This window comes from Amphiprion ocellaris, chromosome 8 (genome assembly GCF_022539595.1).
Source record: "Amphiprion ocellaris isolate individual 3 ecotype Okinawa chromosome 8, ASM2253959v1, whole genome shotgun sequence".
NCBI classification, from domain to species: domain Eukaryota; kingdom Metazoa; phylum Chordata; class Actinopteri; family Pomacentridae; genus Amphiprion; species Amphiprion ocellaris.
This window is the reverse complement of record NC_072773.1, coordinates 29,676,936-29,690,869: the sequence shown is the minus strand read 5'-3', so window position 1 is coordinate 29,690,869 and position 13,934 is coordinate 29,676,936. Positions and strand designations below refer to the sequence as shown.

Below are 13,934 nucleotides of genomic sequence, written 5' to 3'. Positions count from 1 at the left end.
TTCTGCTGCATGACAATGATCCTAAACATACAGTCACAGTCATAAACAATTTCAGTGACGAGAACAACAAGGAGTCCTGCAACAGATTTTATGGCTCCCACAGAGCCATCAAACTTCATGGAGTCAGTCTGAGATGTCATAAAGACAGAAACAAGACAGCCAAGTCGAAAAAAAAGCTCTCCAAGATGTTGAGAACAATAGATCTGCAAATTATCTTCAAAAACTTTGTGCAACTATACCTTGGAAATATTGATTTTATCTAATCTGTTAACTGCATTTCATATGAAAACTATTCAAGGCGTGATTTTTGAAAGCATTCAAACTAACAGTACTGTATATATACATTCAAATATACATAGATGTTGAAACTCATTGTACATTTTCTTCATTCTTTTCTATTTCAACACTCGGATAAATGAAGTCCTAATAGGTTTTAATCGTTATAATTAAACACACACTCTGAAATACTCAGATTTAGCGATTAACCCTACTTGCCCTGTCTTAAACAGCATCAAATCTCATGCCTGAAGATTTCTTGGGAAGCTGTCTTTAGTAAAGCAGAGATGTATCAAATTAAGCCGTTAAAGTCGCGAGGATAAAATGTTGGATTATTTCGTAGCGCATCTAATCGCAGAATTGCACACAGTGTCATGTGGATCACACACACACACACACACACACACACACACACACACACACACACACACACACACACACACACACACACACACACACACAGATTTTTCCAGCAGTCTAAGCAGCATGTCTATACTTTTGCAGTAGAGAAAATTTGACTGCTTCAGCTCAAAAAACTCAAAAGAAGAGAGCCTTTTCAGTTTTTCATAAAAGAAAGGACAGGTTCTTTTTTGAGTGGGAGACCTTCCTTTCACTTACTCATAACATCAGATATAATGACACAGAAAATGGAGAGATTTCAGGTATTTTGGATGAGCGCTCCATCTCTGTTGACTGATGCTAATGAAGACCTGCACAGCAGCGGTGCGTAAACAGAGACAGATGTGATCATCCATCCTCCTTTCTCTCTCCAAATTTCTCCCCCTCCTCATTCCTGTAAACCCTCATCTCGCTCTCTCTCCCTCTTGGGAGGTCCAGACACCAATAAGCATCAGAATTTCTCTCCGTCTGATATGAGTCCTGCTAGGATTTCCAGGAGCACCGGAGCACAGGTGCAGTCTGGCCTTCTGTCTATCAGTATGGAGATTGGCTTCTCCCGGGGTCATGCTGGTACTGCAGCATCCTCACATAACAACACACAGAGGCTCATCTGCTGAGGCTGATGTCTGTGTGTAAGTGAGAAACAAATCAGAAAAATAGCAAACAATGAGGCGATTCTGCTGAGTGAAACCAACAACTTCAAGCCTGTGAAACATTGTGAAATCAATTTTATGTCTGATTCCTTTACAAATGAGTTGTTACAACATATTTTACAGCATATGGATGTGTTCTCTTGATCATGTGTTTAGACTCTGTACAAGCTTGAAGGATCACTCTGTACCCTTCTGTTACATAAGTATATTTACAGTAGTGGGACTGTTGTTTTGATCGGTGTGTCATGCTCAGTCTAACTGTCAGGGCTCCCTCCTCGGTCCCAGCTTCAGCCCCCACTCCAGACATCAGTTTCCCACCCCGTCCAGCACTCCCTTAACCTCTGTTTAAAACAATAAAATCCACCTTTGTTCTTGCCTCAGTCCCTCGTCTGTGTGCTCTCTGCTCGGGTTCACCCCCATGTCGTGACACTAACTGCGTGCAAGTTGGCTGGATACAGAAATCAGCTCACTTATAGAAAGTGCAGGAATCTGTGACTATAAAAAATTTAGTTATTTCAACATCCACAGCAAATATGTAAGAAATCTGACTTTTTCAGCTGGTTTAAGCAAAGTTTCAACCTTGTGCTAAGGCAAAAAGGTGAGTAAAGTATTTAAAGTTGTTTGTTTTCCCTATTTATTAGTGTATTGGTGTTATTTTTATGACAAACAGATGAATCAGTTAGGCCATAAAACATCACAAAATATCTGTAACTCAGTTTCCCAGAGTACATGAAAGTGAATGTTTTTTTAAACAGTTAACAACCAAAAGAGATAAAAGAAGCTAAAACTAAGAGTTTTTGACATTTTTAAGTGACAGAAGCAGTTTGTGGATGTTTTATTTTCACTCAGTGTTGGCTTATTTTTCACTGCAATATAAAGTCCTGCATTTCTATAAAAACTACACAACCACAGCTAACAGTACAGTGACCTAAAAAATACCTTTTAAGGCTGTACGGCAAAATTATAATGCCCTGATTCATAAAACAGCAAAAGGAAAGTTGAAAAAAGGAATAAATAGGTGTTTTTCCAAGTAGCCACAGGTGTTATCTACATTGGGGGGGAAATAGGGGTTTAATTTACTATAGGTAAGCTATCTAACCAGGACTACCTACATTTGCACATTCTCTACAAACACTGTATACAGTTTTTGAACCATGTTGCATTGAGTATGTTGTATTTCTCAGTCATTTAGCTCTTTGTAACCACAGTCTGCAGCTGACAACCTCAAAAGTCAGATTTTTTTATCACACAACTGTTGGTCACAGCTGAGTCAGTCTTGACTGCTCACTTGTGCTGAGTGAAGGTTTTTTTTTTGTTTGTTTGTTTGTTTACTGTATCTGCTCAAAACTGTTTTGTTTTTTTTGCATATTTCTTGAATGAGACATATAGAATTAAAGTGATTTCAAGCCCATTTTTGGTTATTTTTCCAACTCATTACACATGAAACATTAATGGACCATCAGAAGGTTAAAAATCTGATAATTCTCTTAGTTTTTACAGTTTTCAGTTCTGGCAATTATTTCAAAAGGAAAGCATTGCTTTCAAACCCCAAGGGCTCAAGAGGTTAAGCAATGAATTAATTTTCACAGCTGTAGTCAGTTACTCAAGCAAATAATCAATTAGCAGTCAATATTGGTTTAAAACTATAAATGTGAGCTTCATGGTTGATTAAACACTGATTAGTCTTTCTGCGACATTAACATACAGAAAACCCCTGAAAATATTGAATGCAGCCTTTAGAAGAAGTAAAAGGCAATTTGCTTGAGGTTAGAACATCATAATGTGCAAACACTACTTCACTCAAACATGGTATAAAAGTATATGATTTAAAATTTCACTAAATGTGTTACAAGTGAGCAAATGTGTGGATGAATCATAACAGACAGCATCTGGCTACAGTCCAGCCAGTCGTTCAGCCTGGATGGGGCTGACATCTGCTGGATTTTCTCTGAAACTGCAACAGTAAGACATTGCCTTTCACTCCATTTCTATTCTTCGTAATTCAGTTTTGCCCCCTCATGTACCCAGGAGGCAAAGCACATGAGCTGATTAAAAGCATCTTTCATGTTTGTCATGAAAGACGGCAGCATCAGGTATGTACTCTCCTGAAGCAGAGGAAAAACAAGGTTAACATGGCAGCCAGCATTCGATGTTCGCTCGAAACTTTGTAATAACATTAAACCGTTTTAGCTCTTCTGTCCCATGACAGCCTCTGGCTAAACTCAGTTACTGTATGTCTGATCAAAGAAACATGTATACCCTCTTTCTCTTTCACACACACATGCTCAGCCTTGTGATGAACACCCTCTGACTCATCACAAAATCAATACATGAGGTGGAAACACAGGCTTCTCTGTCTGAACTGAAGGACATTAGCAGGGCCTGTTTTTTTAGTGTGTGTGTGTCATCCAGTCTGGAAGCTACAATAAATGAGTGTAATTACCTCCTTAATGACAGCAGCCAAAACAACATCAATAATGTACCATCAAACTCATAGTATAATGTACTAGTGACACCCAGTGGTAGAAAAGCACTAAAATGTGAAAATAGGATTCCTGGAAAGGCATTTTTTCCTAGAAACAAGTCCCCAAATAGTAAAACAACAATATCTGAAGCCTATGAACTGCTCAAGATGAAATGCATAAGATCTGCTGTCTCACATGAGTATCTTGCCTGTCAATGAGGAGTCCTGAGTCCTTCAGTGTGCCGTTAGGCCGAGCAGGCAGAGCCGGCAGGAGGGAGGTCACACTTCTCCGACGTCCCAGGAACAATGGGCTGTTTTTTCCTGGATCACGGTTGCATCCTCACCGCTGCTCTCCCATTGGTCCACAACAACTCACCATTCACCAAGACAGGAAGCTGTGACAAACAGGAATGACTTATTCAGCCAATCAGTGGCGCCCATGGCTAGGTGACTCATTTTCAAAGTCACTTTCTTTGATGGAATCAGAGTTCTCATCTTTTGACAGAAAAAAAAAAAACTTTCTCACACACACAGACAGACAAAAGTCTTTTGAAACAATGAACTGAAGACTGTTTATGTTATCATGAATCAGTGACCCAGTTGGAAATCTTTTTGGCTTACAGTGACGTGCAATGACACATATTCTGTCATAATCAAAGATGTCACAACGTGGGAAAATAAATTATGTATAATCATTGTATCTATAGATCTGCACTGGAATGTGGTGAAACTGTTTTGATGTCATTTTATGCACCTAGAATAACCACTGATTTCAACTGAAAACATAAATATGACAAAAAACTGAGGTTACAATGTAACGCTGTATAAATCAACCACATGAAGGAGACAGCAGGCGATATTTCTACAGTGTGTGTGAATCACTCACTACGTAGGGAAAAAAAATACATGCCAAACAACACGTCTGCTCCACATGCACTTTTTATAGAAGCTGGGATAGCGGCACAAACACATGCACCCACAAACTGCACATTACAGAGTACAACCAGACTACCAACAACATAAATAACTCCATGTGTGTACAAACAATTTGCCTCCATTCTCCTCCACATCATCCAAGATTCTCAGCTGATCTTTCTCAGATGTATCACACACTACAGCACCGAGTCCCACAGCCCCTACAACAGTGACTCAGGCCGATCATATCACCCCTGGTTATAGCACTCCCCCCCTCTCTCCTCCTCTTTTCATCCCATTTAAGCTCTCCTTATCTTTCTGTCCACCTCGCTCTTCACTCTCTGCGTTGCGCTCCTGACAGTGATACCACTCTGAACAGATTCATCCTTTCAGACACTGTTTGCAACCATCTGCTCTTAGAATCAACTGGGAATAAAAATACACAAACAAGAGGAAACAGATTCATCAGCAAATGAGGAAACATGCATAGGCAATTAAAACAAATAAAGATGTAAAACTAGTTGAAATGAACACAAGGCTTCCACTCACCCTCTCAAGCAGCAAGTGAGTGTGTCTCCGATCTGTATGCCGTTGAGTGCGTCTGGCTGAATCTCTGCCTACTTTTGGCTGCTTGGCCTCTGAGCTGCAAGCATGTGCATCTGTGTGTATGTGCCTCCGGCCGTCATTCCCCTCTGCTATCACGTCATGCCGCTCTGCTGCTGCCGCAGTACGCCTGCAGCTGTATCCCCGCCTCTCTCTTTCTTTTTTCCTCCCCTCATCACAATCCCTATAGCTCTCTCTCTCCCTCTCTTCCAGTAATGGACCTGTTGGCTGTGCTCCCTCCCTCTCGCTGGTGAAATATAAGCCCAGCAAAGCAAAGACAGGCTGATCCATTAGCTGGATGAGTGTGTTTCTCTATGTGTGTGTGTGTGTGTGTGTGTGTGTGTGTACTCCTGGTTGGTTCTATAGTGTGAGCAATACATGGTAATCAAGCAGATGCAGCCACAAATGTGAAACGCCTGAACCCATTATGTGGGTTTCGAGATCTAATTGGCGGTCAGGGACAGAAGGATAAAAAAAAAGACAGAAAAAAAACACACTATGCAAATGATAGATCTGTTGATGACAAATGTAAACGTGCATGACACAAGCGTATACACACATGCATCTGTCGGCTATATCCATGTCCCTGCTGGTCTGCATGCCCGAATGAACAAGAATCCTGAAGGAGGAAGGACCCATCCATCACTCCTCTAATTTGGCCGACACTTGTATTAAAAAGGGAAGGGCAGGCAGACAGAGACATAAGGGGGATTAAAATAAGGAGGAGAGAAGCTAGAGGAGGAGGAGTGAGAAACCAACACATGCTGAGTAAACCCTCTACTGACGTCTTTTCCCAGCTGAGAAATTGAGAGTAACAATATACGGTCCAGACCTGACCTTGAACTCAGCTTCTCCAAACTGTCTTTTCATCCTCATAAACCACAGACTGTAAAAATCTCATCGTGTGTAGGCCAACCACGGAAAATATCAGATCCTGTTTACAGAGAAAAAAACAACAAACTGTAAATGTAACAGCAGGGTTCCTTAGAGATGAAGGTGTGATTTTATCATGCACTCAACAAACCCTTAAAATGCTTTGGTGACCACTGGGCTATAGTTGAGTGCAACAAAAAGGATTCTGGTTGTGATTTTTGCTTTCCAATCACTATTCTCTCCACAGCTACATTTGTGTCTGTCTCTGTAGTCCCTATCCTCTCAAGTTTCTGCTGCGCTGGCTTACAGTTAGACACACTGACGTAAGGGACAGTGCTGCATATTTAATGAAGACCGTGATACACAACAGGATCAGACCCTTAAAAATGGCAGTCATGACCTCCCCTTTTACATTCTACTTTTATCAGCTTCAATTAATGTTTAAAAGGTAATTCCTGATAAACTAGTTTTTTTCTTGAATTGAATTACTACTAGACTGAATGCTGCAGGGTTCTTGCAGTGAAGTACAGCTTTAGAGCTCTCTACCTGATCACATATTGATCAGGCAACGTCTCTACCGGAGAGAATTATAAATAATGGAAAATCTATGAAGAGAAACTGCACTATGCAAAAAAAACCATAAACTGATCAACCGACCATGATGAATTGATACATGCTATAGAGCACAGTGTTGGCCAGAATGTGCAGCACCTCCCCCAGAGCATACTGTACACACAACCCCCCCTCCATCTTTTTCCCCCACATACAAGCACAAACAGTTTGCCCTTCATACTGTACATAACAATCACTTCATCGCTCATACTCACATTAATGCCAAGACAGCTTCTGGTTTGTCATCTCCCAGCAGCAAATTAAAAGATCTGAAACTCCCACAACACTCCAAAGTCAGAAACAAGCAGAAAAAAAACACATGTGATCTGTTGCTTTGTCTCAGTGTCTCATGAAACGGGAAGTGACTTGTAACAGAGGATTATGGGTAGGAGTGTGTGTGTGTGTGTGTGTGTGTGTGAGTGTGTGTCAAGGGGCGGGGGGTTAATGTCATAGCTAATCTTCTAATGTCCCCCAAGGCATGTCCCCCCTCCTCCCCCCTGAGACAGAGACCCCGGCAGACGCTGTTTTGACAATGGGACACTTGTGTCACTGTCACCCAGAGGGGCATATGGAGGGACGGAGGGGGGCGACTGCAACATGTGGACAGTCTGGGACACGGGGGCCTCAGATGTGCAGCTTGATTGAGATGAGCGACATTAGAGACGAGAAAAACAAAACAGAGGAAGCTCGGATCAAAACGAAACAACGCCACATGTTATTGCAGCTTAGAGGAAGCTACAAATTCTCTGTGAAAATGTATAAACAGCCAAAGTGTGTCAGCATCCTGAGGTCGTTTCTACTGTATGTATGACTGTATTCCTGTAACTACACTGCTGCCACTAGAGGGTGACGGAGTGTCTTAGCTTACCAGTGGGAAAAGTGCAAATAACAAGGCCAGATATGGTATTTTTATATTCACACTTCAAAAAGATTTAATGAAACAGCTGAATATCCTGATATTTTAACTATAAGCATATGGGCCAATATACAATTGAGAGATTTTTGAAATCCATGGAATATACCTTGCATACATTTTTATTAAAAGTAAAAAAAACAACAAAAACAATTGTGTTTTTTATGTTCTACATATTCCATAATTATTTATTATGGAAACAATCACTTATTAATAACACCTCTCAAGGAAGTGTGTTAATTCCAGATCACATGATCTGCTCCACATGATGTCATTTCCTCCTGAAGAAAAGACTGGCAAGACTCCAACGCTTTCTGAGTTATTTAATATAAAGTAGTGTGGGAGTCAAGTGTGGATTTGTCGTATGTCAACAGGTTTACTACAATATCTTTATATTTAACTTTCAATTTCAATTTTACTCAATTGTATATACAATATTTAGAAGAATCTTTCTGTAAAAATGCCATGTGGTGATTGGTTATAGGCGACCATGCTGATTTTAGGTCTGAAAACAACAAAAATGTCAACTATGATACAAAACGTCCCGCAATTGGATACAATTGGATACTCTTTTACTAAGCTATGACCCAAAATTAGCATACAGGATCTTTAAATTGTCACTTCTAGAATGTACCCTTCAAATAAAGTGGCTGCCTTAGGCAAAGCTGCTGGACTGTTTCTGCTTTTACAATACCTGTGCTGACAAGTAAAACCAGCTTAGACTATTGGGAGTTGAAATTCCCACTCGCACCCAAAAAACACAACACCAGTGGAAAACCCAAGATTCAGAAGGAGACAGTCACGGATCTTTACAGGTAAGCACAGCTGCAACCTCTCTATGACCATTATTGTGCTTTTGTTGTTATTCTCCAGAAGCTGCGTGTTTCTTTCTTACTGGCTGATTTTTGTCTTGGTCTAATGGAAGATAAATCTGTAATGCTAAAAGCAAATTGGAAATAATCTAGTTAAAGAGTTAGGCCATCAGAATGTTTGCATGCCAGGAATTATTTTGAAAACTACACTCCTTTAATCACTTTCTGCTTATCCCTAATGCAGTCACTACTCAATGCTGAACACTTCAGCTAACGTTTAGCAACAAATGTGAACATGAAAATGATCTGAAACCATATCTCAGTTCAGAATAATTTTCCTAATAGTTGCAGGAAATCAAACCATGTTCTGTATCAATCTTTCTGTCTGACATTGCAAAATAATTGTCCACTTTACTATGTAAACTATGGGCAAATTTCACTATAATGGACATTAATGAATTGCTGACACAATAAATTTTAGTAGTAAAGTAGATAAATGTTTCATAAATTGAAGAGACTGATTTATTTATAATTTAAAGGAAAATCTACAGAATAATGTCCAAGTATTTAACCCAGGATTTAGTTAGAAATGAATGTATACAGTGACATAGTGAAATTTATCGTATACCGGAGACATTTTTTTTTAGCAAATAGTCACATCTAAATTGGATAAAAGTTGAGAATCAGTTGACACAGATCATCTTAAGTGTGACAAGACAAGCTGCAGAGCTGCATACCTCTAAAATAGCAGCCTGTGCATTACATTTTTTTTGCTGTGTTTTTCTCCAACAGCAGCATGTTTCTTTCTTACTGGCTGATCTTTCTCTTCGCTTAACAAAAAATTTAAATGTAAGGCTGAGAGTGAATTGGAAATGATCTTGTTTAAGAGTTAAGCAATCGAAATGTTTGCGTAGCAGGAAATTTATTGAAAACGACACCAATTTAATCACTTAACTTATTCCTTATGTGGTCTTTGCTGAATGATGACTGAGTCTGGTCTAAAAATCTGCTAGAACTCAAACTGGATTCTGTGTCAATTTTTTATTTCTGAAAAATTGAGATTATTTTCCACTTAACCTTCCAAGCAGGTTTCACCTTAATGGACATTAACCTATTACCTGCACTGTATAACAAAAAGGAACGTAGGAAAACTATTCATGAATCGAGGAAACAGACTTTTTAAAGTTTAGAATTTTAAGTGAAACTGCACTCCATAATGTCTATGTACTCAACCTTAGGGTTAGAGAGAGGCAAATTTGTGCTATATTAAAATGAAAAAGCATCTAGTCAGGTCTAAATAGGTTACCAGTTGAACATAGGTTGACATGGATCATCTTTTTTCTCTTGCAACAAAAGCTGCACAGCTGCATACCTCGAAAACAGCAGCCCTGCAATTTGACATTTTTCCAGGCTTTACAGAACTGTTTACACCCTCAAAAAAACGTGACTGATCTGAGGTAGGTTTGTTCACAGAATATTTCACTTTGATGGAATGGAGCACTTGTTACTATCATTACCTACAGACATGGAATTATCAGGAGAAAGCACCACAGGTAGTGTACATGTTTTAAATCTGATCTTTTCTTTAATCATAAGTGTCTTTCAAAGCCTTACAGCTCAACTAGTAAATGACTTTTACTGTATGTTTTTGGTGCAATCCCAGAATGGAGAACTGCATCTGATCCAAAACAAGCTGGTTGGTTGTTTTCACAAGAACTTCTACATAAAAACAGAGATTCAAAACGTCTGTTTTTGAGCATGGACATCAGACAAGACAAGGAGGAGCAGGACCGAGCTTTGCTCACATTCTATGGAAGAGACAACGTTCAGTGGGCCTCACCGCTTCACTGCAAACTTCAGGGTAGTCACTAGTAAATCACAGAGTATGACTTCACTTGTAAAGGCGGTGATTTGTGTTGGATTTATAAAAGTGTCCGTATCGCCACAGGTGATGTTGCAACTGGAAGCGGGGTCAACCGTCACATGATGTCAACGGTGATTTTCAAGCTTTTAAGTGGATTTCATATAAACTTAGGTCAGACACAACAGCAACAGACACAACAGTTCTGATTGATAAACTGTTTTCAGTCGCTAATTGATGCTTGTTTAAGGATTAATGTAGGCACAGCTCACTTCAACTCCAGATTTTGGTGACGTTAACAAAGAATTATTATTATTTCATTGTCATTATTGATGTTGCAACTTGTAATTTTTCCTTTCGTGAGTAATGTGTACATCGAAATATTTATTTTGTTTTACTTTGTCCTCAAGTTACACTAAAAAAAATAGAGGACGCAATCCAAAATGGTAAACGGTGACTTTTTAGATGTATAACTGTATAGTTCTAAAAAGCTTCACATCATTATAATGATTACTTTTGCTGTTTATTGTCATAACTGGTTTACGAAACTGCAAGTACTATAATTAAGTCAAGCAGTGTTCACTATTTAGTATCAGGCTGTCCACTCGTTTATAAGAAACAATAAGGTTAGTTATCCATCTACCATCTATACATTCAAATATCCAATTCAATCTGGAGAACTGAAAAATGAATACAAGACTCAAAATTAAATTTTCTTCTTTTGTTTGTTTGTGGGTAATCTTCATATTGAGATGAATACTCCAATGAGTAGCTTTTTTTCTATTTTGGGATGGTTGGAAATTAATTAAGGTGAGCTTTATGTCTAACTGAACAAAATGCTTCAAATAAAAAGAAATCTTAATTTCAAACTATCAAAATCGACACTTAACCATTCAATACAACTTATTCTGACTACATTCAGGTCAGGGTAGTTTTTTGATACACTGATTTATTTGTTTTTGGTCAACTTGCACTCCAAATCTTCTCTTAAACCTCAATCTATGGTATTATTTCAGGAAGTGTTGCAATCACTAAAATCTTTGAAGGCGAGCCTGATCACCAGATCCCCTCGGTCTCAGAAGAGCTGCTCAACAGTAACATGTTCACTGTAGCGGGACGAATAATTGGTCATTCCTTCTTACATCACGGTCCAAGTTTCCCTGGACTCAGCCCAGCTATTATTCACATTCTATTTGGAGGTTCTGAGGAGACGACTCCTGTCACGGTGCAAGATTGTCCTGACCTCGACATCCGGGATGCTGTGAAAATGGTGAGCAGCAATTTCAACAGAGGTCAACATGAACTAGAAATTTATTTCGGCCTCCGAAGGCTCCATCTGTTACTTGATGCCCTGGACTCCTAAAACTGCAATGAATCTAATTTATTCTGTGCATGCTGCATGAATAAAATGTGTTTTCCATTATGCTTTACTGCAGCTTGATGGAGAGGGCGATTTAAGAGAATTTGACTCCATCCATCAGCTCTGCCTGTCGTGGAATCTGCCGGCACCAAATGCCATCAACAGGAAATGGCTGTCTGCAAAGCTCCTCTTGCATGCCGTAATGTCAAACTCCTTCTACTTATTCTGCTACAGCTTTGCAGCTCCTGTTACTTTCTGCATCCTACAGCCAAACACACTCGCTTGTTTATGTGTAAAACATAATTTCACTTCGTCTTTAAAAGAGCATTCCTGCGTCTTTATTTTTTATTTATTTAAGAGGAAAAAAAATCTCTAACCCTCTTGACAAAGGCTTGGGTTCTTTTGTCCAAGGAATTAGAAAGGTAGAGAAAGGAAACTGAATGCAGTAAAAAGCTACATTAAAGTGTGTTTTCTTGTCAATATGGACAAAATCTGATGAAATCTGAGTCGTGTCAATAAAGACAAATTTCCAGCCTATCTTTACATTTCAATGTAATGACATTTTAAATTATTTAAAGACTTTTTTGCCCCCACTTCCATCAAAAGTCTCTTTGCACCATCATCAGTGAAAAAATCCAATAAAATAAGTACACAAAATCTGCATCATTCATGTCAGTTTAAATGATTCAAATGATCCTTGGTTATTACTATGAGCTCATTTTGGGATCGTAAAATCAGCCATATGAAGACATAAAAAAACTGCCTAACAACATCAGAGAATATGCTCTAAACATCTGGCTCCTCAAATCACAATTACGTTTATTCATGTCCACTTTCTAGTAACAAAGACAAGACTACAGGTGAATCCCTTTGCGGACTGTTTGCCATGTTTATTGCAGGTTATCAAGCAAACAAGGCGTCAAGTCAATCAGCTCCGAAAAGGCCTACAAGAGACGGGACTGTGGCCACTTCTCATTCACAGGAGAGATGTAATCCCAATCCTGTTTCCAAGGGAATCAGAAACACAAGTCACAGCTCAGGTACCCTAACAAACAAACACTAATGCAACAAACTGACCCAAACTCCTGCTCCTTTGCATACATTTAAATGGGGCTTTACAGCAGGAGTTACATGTCATTTCAGATGATCTTGGACTGCATCATATGGCCTTTATCTATAACTGTCATCTTTGAGAACTACACAGTTAAACAGGATGATGAATCTGAAATCAGTGATGTATATCGAGTGTCTGGCTACCTGAAAACTTTTATTGAAAATGGTATGTATCACTATTTTTACTGGGATGGCTTCTGAAGCTGCTGTCTGTTTAGTACACGTGTCGTCTGATGTGTTGCTATTTTAATACAGCGTCTCCTGCTGAGCTGAAGCGCCTCATAAAGTTTTGGATCGGATGGGAGGTGCCGGCCACGGAGATGAAGGTTGAAGTAATAGAGGCCAAACTTCCCACAGCTCTCACTTGTTTTGAGAAGCTGAGGCTGCCGAGGCATTATGCAGCATACAAAATGTTTCACCAGGACTTGTGCGCCTGCATATCACATAATCACAGTGGTTTTGGCTGTCAGTGAATTACTGGAATTATTGGGATAATTTTCACTTTAAATGCCTATGGATTGAATGTGAGAAAGTTGGATGTGTGATTATTCAAACTTGTATAATGAACTCATTTTTGATTATTTGCTTTTTTTGTTTATATAACCTTTTTTTGTGCTATTTTTGGTTTTTAAGAGTTTAAAATTCATTAATGCAGCCCAAAATTTGAAAAATGCAGCATACCTTTGTCAATAAATGCATCAAACAAACATCCTAACAACTTCAGCTGTCATTTTTGACTCTGGCTCTTCTGTTGGTGTTGTATGTAGTCAAGAGTGTAGGTGTTATTTATGAGAAATAACCACCACAATCAGTACAAAGACTACCTATAATGTAGGGTTGCAAGTATTAATTATATTCATCACTGGTTCATTTGCTGATTTTGCTGAAAATTATCCAGTTTAATACAGCCAAAGGATTTTAAGTTTTTTTTGGTCTTCTCCAGTCAACAGTCCAAAATCTAGAAACACTCGGATTTCACTGGCATAAAAACACAAACAGAAGCTGCCAATCTTTACATTGAATAAGCAAGAAAAAGCAAATACTTGGGGGAAAAAATACTCAAATGAGTTGCTGCTTAGT

At 39.0% G+C, this 13,934-nt stretch overlaps 2 protein-coding genes across 11 annotated transcripts in view; one reads left to right on the top strand and one right to left on the bottom strand.

The window, feature by feature from the left end:
* The window catches only part of LOC111573845 (neuron navigator 1-like), a 94,382-nt gene that overhangs the window by 78,146 nt on the left and 2,302 nt on the right, over positions 1–13,934 (bottom strand). For 5 of the 10 annotated variants that reach the window (XM_023278186.3, XM_035951878.2, XM_023278189.3 and 2 more), the window contains exons 1-2: positions 5,257–5,401; positions 4,002–4,187 (exon numbers count right to left, since the gene is read on the bottom strand). The gene's annotated coding sequence lies outside the window, so the exon portion shown is untranslated. Of the gene's footprint in view, positions 1–3,988; positions 4,188–5,256; positions 5,403–7,010; positions 7,138–13,934 lie in introns of those variants that run through there. The other 5 variants (XM_035951876.2, XM_035951877.2, XM_055012643.1 and 2 more) reach the window with 5 other exon arrangements.
* On the top strand, positions 9,093–13,546 carry LOC118470857 (uncharacterized). The gene is made up of 7 exons (XM_055012655.1): positions 9,093–10,381; positions 10,469–10,555; positions 11,398–11,651; positions 11,818–11,940; positions 12,641–12,781; positions 12,885–13,020; positions 13,110–13,546. Exons 1-7 carry the CDS (start codon positions 10,279–10,281, stop codon positions 13,325–13,327), a joined length of 1,062 nt encoding a protein of 353 aa, XP_054868630.1. The 5' UTR covers positions 9,093–10,278; the 3' UTR covers positions 13,328–13,546.

Excerpts from the sequence above, each read along its gene's own strand:
- LOC118470857 (XM_055012655.1), top strand. The coding sequence starts at position 10,279 with ATGGACATCAGACAAGACAAGGAGGAGCAGGACCGAGCTTTGCTCACA. Across the intron at positions 11,652-11,817 it reads TCCGGGATGCTGTGAAAATG|CTTGATGGAGAGGGCGATTT; the intron begins GTGAGCAGCAAT and ends GCTTTACTGCAG. Across the intron at positions 11,941-12,640 it reads CAAAGCTCCTCTTGCATGCC|GTTATCAAGCAAACAAGGCG; the intron begins GTAATGTCAAAC and ends TGTTTATTGCAG.